At 48.1% G+C, this 9,065-nt stretch overlaps 1 protein-coding gene across 1 annotated transcript; it reads left to right on the forward strand.

The window, feature by feature from the left end:
- Positions 1–822: 822 nt before the first annotated feature.
- On the forward strand, positions 823–8,633 carry FAM110C (family with sequence similarity 110 member C). Its single transcript, XM_007087261.3, has 2 exons — positions 823–1,968; positions 5,917–8,633. Exon 1 carries the CDS (start codon positions 971–973, stop codon positions 1,934–1,936), a length of 966 nt encoding a protein of 321 aa, XP_007087323.2. The 5' UTR covers positions 823–970; the 3' UTR covers positions 1,937–1,968; positions 5,917–8,633.
- The last annotated feature ends 432 nt before the right edge of the window (positions 8,634–9,065 follow it).

Genomic DNA, 9,065 nt, shown 5'->3' on the forward strand with positions numbered 1-9,065 from the left:
CCACCGGGGTTCGACCCATGGCAGGCCAGTGACCAAGTCTGGTCTCGATTCAGGTCCCTGCTGTGCGTCCACATTCTTTTTACCTAACACATACACTAACCCTGTCCTGCGATTCGTCTTCTTTCTTTTTATATCCGTCTCCTTTCTGATAAAAGTACGTGCTCAGGAGTAGAGCTTAGAAAATTAAGCAAAGTTGTTTCGAAACACGCAGAGGTCACTTTAAGAATTCAAAGGATGTAGGACACCTGCCCAGGAGTGGGGGCAGCCTGGTCCCTCTGTCTTCCCCCCACGCCAGAAATGGCAGCAGCCAGCGGTGACCTAAGGCAGCCTTGGCAGGGAGGAGGCTGCTGATATCTGGGGCTGAACAAACTCGGTTGCTCCCGCTCCTCCGCCCTGGGAGACAGCCTGGACTTTCCCGCACCCTACAGTCTCTTCTAGGTGCGCAGCCCACCAGACGCAGTCGGCCCCGAAGCCCTCCGGTGACTGGCTGTGCAGGGCGAGGTGCTGCTGAAGACCTGGCGTGCCTACCCGGCGGGGGGAGAGGGGCGGGGCCGGCGGGAGGTGAAGGGAGGGCTCCCGAGGTCAGTGAGGGGCGGGGCCCAGCGGGAGGTGAGGGGCGGGGTCCAGAGGGAAGTGAGGGGCGGGGCCGGGGCGAGGTGAGGGGCGGGGCCCGGCAAGGGGCGGAGCTGCAAACCGAGCTGCCGGGTGGGGAGGAGGTGGGGGCTGGCGGGGCGGAGCGGAGCCTGGGGGCGGGGCCGACGGGGCGGGGCGGGGCGGGGCGGGGCGGGGCGGGGCCGGCGCCGCTCGCCCACAGGTGTGGACTCGGGTTAGTTCAGACCCTGGACCTGGGCAGGCTGGTAGTTGGGCGCCATTCTCCGCCCGGCGCGGACTTAGGAGTTGGCCCGAGACGCCCGGGAGCCGCAGGCGGAGGGGTGTCCGCGGGGCGCCGAGCACCAGCAGAGTCCGGAGGATGCGTGCCCTGCCAGCCTCGGACGCGTCCCAGAATGAGCGGAGGCGGACCGGGGTCCCCGAGGCCCCCCGGGCGCGGGACGCGGCGGTGCCCGCACGCAGGAGCGCGGTGGAAAGGCTGGCGGCCGACCGCGCCAAGTACGTACGGGGCCCGCCCGGAGGCGGCCCGGGCCCTGCTCCCGAGGGAAGCAGTACCAGGACGAGCGAAGGGCCTGCGGGCGACCCTCGGCCCCCGGCCCGCGTCCCCGGTGCCGTGGCGCGCAGGGCCATTGCGCGGAAGCCTCTGAGGCCTGACTCGCTGGTCATCTACCGGCAGAAATGCGACTTCGTCCGGGGACAGGGCGCCCACAGCTCCATGGGGGGCCTGGTGAGGAAGCTCTTCCAGGGGCCGGGCAGGGACAAGACGCCGCTGCCTCCGGAGACGACCCGCGTGGGAGGGGAGGTCAGGGCCGGGCCCGAGGGGGCTGTCCAGCCCGAGCCCGGCTCCACGGCGGCCTCCGCGGCCCCCGGCGTTCCCTCGCCCCCGGCGTCCCCCGCGCCCTCTGGGACGCCCAGCAGAGTCCGGGCTGCGCCCCGGGGCCCGGAGCTGCGCGGGGCCAGGCGCGGGGGGCTGCAGCGCTCGCAGTCGGACCTCAGCTCCCGCTGCTCCGCGTCCTTGGCGGAATTTGACACCTTCTTCCAGTTCTGCGGCCTGGAGCCCGAGGTGGTGGAGGCGCTCGGGAGGGAGAACTTCTCGGCGGGGTCGGACCGCGTCACCCTCAAGGTTCGAAGCGTGAGCGTCGCCACCTCAGACAGCGGCTTCTCCAGGCACAGCGGCGACGAAGAGGGGCTACAGGAGGAGGAGCTGACCGAGCAGGTGCCCAGTACCACGTCGGTCGTCGACAGGAACGCCCGCATCATCAAGTGGCTGTACACCTGTAAGAAAGCCCGGGAGACGCCCGGCCAGGGGCTGCAGGGCCCGGCGTGACAGCTCGCGCTCTGGGGAGACTTGGACCCCAGGTGTGCAACCGTAAAGCCCGGAGGGGTGTCTGTAAGGGTTGGTGGGGTTGGCCGAGTTGGATGGAGCCAGTTCTCTAACGCTGCACGGGACCCTAGATACTGAGACACGGAGGTTCGTGCCTCCAAGGGACTGCCGCTGAAGAGCGGAAGAGCCACCAACCCAGGTCCCCTGCAGACCCAGCACCCTTTCTTTTGAGTGTTTTGCTTCTGACTCCCTGGAATGGTAATTCTGATAAGAGGAGAAATTAGAGTTATGAAATGCTCAGTCAGAGAGCGATTATTTCCTGTGTTGACAACAGCCCCAGAGCGCTAGGGTCTGTGGGAATTGAACTGCAGGCACCCCGAGGTTGCATCAGAGCTTACTGGTCCACCTGCAACCCTAGGGTGGGACTGCCAACTCCCCTCCAGCAGAAAGAAAGGCTCTGTGTGTGCATGGTCCTGGAGGCCTTCGTCGAGCGTGTCAGAGAGGGAGGACTCTACAGGATCTTACCAGGTTGGCATTCAGTTAGCTGCCAAGGTCTCCCTTTGGCTAAATTTTGTTTGTTTTGAGAACTTTCTAAGGAGGGTCTTAGTTCACAAGAAGGGGCATCAGTTTGTTGAACTGGACCCAGTTACAACTGGGTGTCTTTGAAATCCACACAGCTGTGATTATGTAGTTTATTTGCCTTTTATCATACGGGAGATAAATTTCTTGGCCTTGGACACCAGTAGTACAGGGTTGTTCTCAAGTTATTTTTCACTGAGGAACTAAGGAATGTTTATCCTTATGACACCTACTCTTCCTTCCAGGCACATGTGGTGAGGGCATTTTGGGGGTAGTGAAGGGAGAAGAGAAGGTATCTTCTCAGGGTTCTCTTTAAGAACCAAGAATTTAAACATTGCACTGTATTTTTTTTCTCTTACCCTTCAATGACAACTTGCTATCGATTTTTAAAAAAAAAATCATGAGATGGAAGTTTTTTGTCTGCCCTTGATATAAACTAAGTGAAGACACGGTGTCAGTCTTCGGAATGGTGGGCAGGCCACTAGAAGACATGTTTATGGACTGAAGAAGGGCATAACTTCCCTGAGTAGACATGGCCTTAGCACAGATGTGAAAATTAACAAGGAGAAATAGATTGGACTCAGAAGAATTGTGACTTAAGTTTTTCCACATAATTTATTGAATGTGATTGAATATATAGACAGTGAGAATTTAAATTAAAAAATAGCAAGAACAACACATTGTATTTTTCACAAATTATCTTCTGGAACTGAGGTGAATACGTTACCGCGAAGCTGCCATGAACACGTTGGTGTCGAGGAGGAGAGTGGTAGGGACTGGCGTGGTTCGTTCTAGAGGGACATGGTTAGTGGACAGAGCACTAAATGGGGGAATTGGGAGGTGTCTTCCCCTAGAATTACTCCTGCGCCTTAGCCTTCTGTTGTCCATAAAAGGAAGGCAGATAGGCAGATAATTTCCAACCTCTCTACTTTTTTGATTCTGTATAGTTAATAGTCTGTGTATCTGTGTTTCATGGTTGGAACCTAGAAAAGGAAAACAAAACCATTATCTATTGGAGTATGTAAAAAGTAAATGTGTAAATAAGTTCCCTCCAGCTTGCCACAGCACACAAAGAGTAGGTAGAATTGGGAGTATAAATAGTGCTGAGGTAACAAGATGATGCACAAACAAAACAAAATAAAACCTGACACAGTAAAGATCAACACACTCCATTCTGTTTTTTTTAATTAATTTTTTTTACATTTATTCATTTTTGAGAGACAGAGAGAGATAGAGCACAAGTGGGGGAGGGGCAGAGAGAGAGGGAGACACAGAATTCAAACCAGGCTCCAGGCTCCCAGCTGTCAGCACAGAGCCTGACGCAGGGCTCGAACCCACGAACCGTGAGATTGTGACCTGAGCCGAAATCAGACGCTTAACCGACTGAGCCCCCCAGGCACCCCAACAGACTCCATTCTTATCCCTCCCAACCCAGATGCACCCTCACGCCCAATCTCCAATGTCAAAGCAGTGACCTTGAAAGAGAGTTTAGGAATCCATCTGTGAAGTGACTTTTTGAAGCCCCTTTTAGGTTTAAGCCTATGAAAAATGGAAGAAGCTGGATTAGCTTGTGAAAACATTCACTTTTATGACAAAGAAAAGTAGTTGAGGCAAGAGGAAAAGTGACAGAAGGTTTAGGAAACTGCCAGGGTGACTCCATGCAGGAGAGGAGTGGTTTTCCCTTTCCCTTAATCTTACTGGTTCAAGTGGGAAACTGTCATCTTCCTTCTGAGCTGTTTGCTTTTGCTCAGAGAAGGGAGATGGGTGTGACCAAGTGACTGCCCGCCATTCTGTATGTCACTGGCAATCACCAGCACTGAAAGATATGCTTCACAAATCTGCTCCCCTAAAACCGTAGTTCGCATTCTTTGAAACTTCATTGCAGGAGACCCAAAGTCTGGCTGCTTGGGTGATCCTGGAGGAAGTGAGTCCCCTGGGCTTTGTTCAACTCACTGGGACTGTGCAAATTCTGTGCATGACTGCAGCCCCTCAACTCAGCACCTCCAGATGTTGGTCTCTTCAGAGGAGAGCCAGCAGAGAGAGACAGGACCCAAAGCACAGAGTGTGGCAGCCACTATCCCCCTCTGCGAGAGTCATCTGACAGCTTGAACAAAAAGGGTCTTCACAGGCTTACTTGTCTGATGCTAATTTCTTGACTTCTGGAAGCTGTGGAAGCAATAATGCAAGCTGTAGTTTTTCTCTAGTTTATCAGGATATTTGTGTGGGAATCCATATGGATTCATTTTAGGATTTCATGAAAAATTCAGAAAATCTGAGATGAACAAAGGTATTCTTTCTAAATGAGAAGGAAAACAAATATATTTTATATAGTAGCCTTTGTCCTTTGGTAAATAGAGATAAAATAAAAACATCCCATCACAAATTAAATAAGAAGTTCATAAGTTTGTTACCCAATAGAGTAAAAATGCTTACTTTTCAAAGTTGAAAATATCAGAACTGGAGAATAACTTACAGAATCTACATGCAGTCCCACTGGGGATCTGTGAGCAGTAGTTATACATGGGTAGTTCGGGCATTCTGTTTCCCAGTGTGTAATTCATGAACGTTGCCTTTCATCTGCTGGTGTTTAGTCATCTTCCTGTCCTTCAAGTCAGCACAATGGTAGGGCTGCCAAGAGTTAGGTCTCTCTGGTTTTCTGTCTTTCTCATAGAATATAAAAGATACTGATGTCAGTATTGCTGTAAAAGAATGGCACTCTGTTCTTTGGGCTAATTAGGGATAAACATTGTTCATTTTCAAGGCAAAAAGCTCAGATGTTCTCACACTTCTCTTAGATACAAGAAGGAGCAGCAGAAGCCCACTGAGAGCTGGTAGGGTAGAACTGTGTGTCCTCCTTTGCAAAGATGCCCTGGGGGTAGAGCAAGCTGGGACCAGCCTTTCTGCTCTTTTCTTTTTTGACCTGGGAAGCTCTCCAGTCACCATCTGAGACTGGGTTTTAGGTGAACAAGTGGCTCGAGTAGCTAGAAGGCCACCCTTTCTGTCTTCAGGCCAGCCCCTGGGCCTTTCAGAGAGCTTTGTGTGTGAAAAGGGCAAATCTCCCAGTCTTCACGTATTTATTTGGACTGCCTGCCTTCTTTTCAGTTTGTTGTCAACCTCTGTGATGATTAACACTGGCCTGACCAACATTAAAGATAACTTTTCTAGTTGGAGGCAAACAGAAATTTGAAAAGTCTATAAAAAGGCTTGAGGGGAATGACTGCTTGTTCTCACAGAAACCAGATGATAGCTGCCTCTAAGGCTACCAACTTCTTTTCACAATTGAAAATACTGGAGATACAACAAAACCAAAGACTAAGGGACCCAACTTTGTAGTATAATTTTGGCTTTACAACTTTTGCCTGGACCGACTGGTGTTGATTCACTGCCTTTTCCTTACTCCTCAGGAAGCAAGGCTTCCCGATTGTGGGGGCTCCTTGAAGTATGTCATGGATGACTGGGGACCCAGGTCCATCCTCACTGCCACAGGATTTGTCCAATGCACCCAGGTGGCCACGTGATTGCTGTTTTCTCAGGAGTAAAGCATCCCATTGAAGAATCTTACTTAATTCAGAAGCTTTGAAATGCTATGGAGAAGAAGGGAACCTGGAACTTGGAAATCAGCTGAGCTGTAGCTGTGAAGACACAGCTGAAGCTCTGGGAAATATTTTCCTGCTTGAGGTAGACCTATCCTTGCTTCCAGAGGGCAGCAGAGGAGGGGAAAACTGCTTGGAAATATTTTCAGGGGCATCTTTTTGCCTTGCTTGTTGACAAAGAGGTACCATGGTGAATTTTACTGATATCTAAATTGATTTTGAAAAGAAAAAAAGGCAAAGAGTATGAAAACCAAGCATGAATATTGTCGTATTTACTGCCTTCAATCAGATTGGACTGTTTGGCACCAATTAAATCAAAATTCTGTGATCATGAGAAGGTACATTCTTCTTAAACACTGTGGCTAACCAAGAGCAAACCCACACTCACATACTCACACTCACACCTCCATTTTATGAGCATCACGGCCACTTAATCTGCAAAAAGCACTTTGAAAATAAGTTGAGGACTACAAGGTCATTTTAGTGATGCCACTCCTATTGGGTTACAGACATGTGGACGTGCCATTAAAAGAGAAGTTAGAGTTGATACCACTAAAACCCCTGGTTTTGATGGCTGGCAGGAGAATTGAGAACTTCCTTTCCTCACATCCACAGCAACCTTCCTCCTTTGCACCATGTAGAGCATGCCTCCACGGGGCTCTGGTTCCCAACTGTCCAAAGCAGAGAGCCATGGATTACGTGGAACACACCATGCCCATATGCCTAATTCCCACCTTCATGGATCACACACATCCCAGATATGGCACCAGCTTACCCTTCTCTGCAAGGGATGTGTTTGAGACCAGGGGCAGGCTCTGGGCTGCTGGCAGACTCCAGAATCAGAATGCTGTCAGTAGGGAATTACTGTGACCCTAACCCATTCCTGACACCCAGGCTGCATGTATTTTATATTTAGAGGCTTTGGAGATAAATTTTATATCAATGATGACAACCCAAAGAAAATTTGTAACCCAGTTGACTCTTTTGAAGCTTATTGTGTTTTAACAAAATCTGTCTCTTCAGGAACAAGTTATGGAGAACAATATGGAGGGGAGAAAAATGGGCTTCTCAATGGTAGAACATTTTATAAACCAATGCATTTTGATATGTTCATGTACTTGTTTAATATTGTGTTCTAATTTTGTAACTTTTACTGTGAGAGTTTGTCTTAGAGCTACTTACTATTTATTTTTACCATTATTGGTCTCCAAATAGTTTTCCTTAATATCATATGGTTTTAATTTTTATCGTACAGCTTTAAATCATTTTCTCCTTGGTATTGTTTTTGTGTATGTTGTTTCATTCAATATTCAACTTCTGACTGTAAGCAGAGTACTCACTACTCTATAAAGTACTCAGTACTGTAGTGATATGTTTTCAGATAAATCCCACATATGCATTTTTGGAGGCTCTGTTGGCCCATGGATGTATCTTTCTCATTGTAGACTATTTAAAGACAACAGTTCCATGCTTTAAGAATTTTCTCTCAACTGTTCCTCTAAAAAGCCTGCTACTTTGCTGTTGAATGGAGTGTGGTTTAAAAAGATAATGTCAAAGATGAGAGGAGGTTTTTTTAAAAGGCTCTTTACATATGCTCAGCTCCCTTATTTGCAGATGTTTCATTAATTGTGCATGTCAGTGCTTCAAGTAAAACTGTTCTGTGCCTTTCTTCTGTGAGAATAGGATGAACTGAAACCTCAATCATATTTACCTTAGATAAGAATGGCGCAGACTCACCAGACTCACATAAACAAATTGGTTGTATTTAAAAGCACCAAGATCTTCCAGAAGCATCTATGCTTCTGTGGAGGTACTGGGAAGGATTCAGCCCTGAGCTAATTTAGAAGCAGATCTCGGAGGTGGGAGTGGAGAAGAGGAACAGCGTGTCTCCAGGCTCCAACAGGGGCCATTGAGGGTCTGTCTCTTCCATTCAGGTTCATGCCTTAGTGTCAGGTTCCAAGTGTGCGGGTGGAGGGGAGAAGTCCCTTCTTAACCCTGAATTATCCCGGTCTGCTGGAGACTTTGAGAAAATCAAATTTGAAACTCAGTCTGAATGCAAAGCTTGTAATTGCTTCTCACAAGGATAACAATAATTACTAATGCAAAATAGTTTCGTTTGTTCATGAAAGAATAACATGTAAAATAATATGATTAAACACAATGAAAACAAATAATTATTGATAAAGCAAGGAAAATAGCTTGACAGTATCCTTTTCACTAATATACGGGTATAGATTAACAAGGCCACTGACTGAAAGGTACTTATGTAACTGTAAAGTTTCCTCATATATGGTTTTTAAACTACTGGTCACTGACACTGACATAAAAAGAAGGCTTTATTAAACATTGGCCTTTTCAGTAGGTTCAAAGTTCAATGCCATGGTTACAGTTGGTGATACCATAAAACATCAGGCCCAGGTGATTGTTATGGTGGTTTTTAAAGAGATTTTTCTACACACTACCTGCAACTAGAGTGCAATATTTTGTATTCTGTATTAAAGAAATAAAATATTTTTTATCATTTCTTACTCTTTATGAATCTGTGCAGCGTAAGGACACTGAAGCCAGAGTGTGCATATTGTAATCACTCCTGTCTTTTGTGTCTCCGTTTTCCCCTAATATGAGATTATCAGCAAAAATGAGGAAGTCTTGTAGGCAAGTCAGATGGCGTGGAAGTCTCTGGCTCTCTCTGGAAGTGGAAGGCAGTATAAACAGTTCTGAATATTCAGCATGTTGTTTTTCTTTAATTGTTTCATCAGTCTTTTGCTTTAACATATTTTCACTCATGTTTTGTTAATGTCAATATTGGAAAATGGGCACAAAGATAAAAAGAAAGTACAGTTTGTAACCTTTCACGTTAGTGAACTCATTAGGGAAGGCAACCTCTACAAATACCAAGTTTGCTGCCAGCGTCTGCTTAGACTGGAGAGGTAGGAGGGAGGCAGGTAGGGCAGCTTGAT

This window comes from Panthera tigris, chromosome A3, assembly GCF_018350195.1.
Source record: "Panthera tigris isolate Pti1 chromosome A3, P.tigris_Pti1_mat1.1, whole genome shotgun sequence".
Lineage (NCBI taxonomy): Eukaryota > Metazoa > Chordata > Mammalia > Carnivora > Felidae > Panthera > Panthera tigris.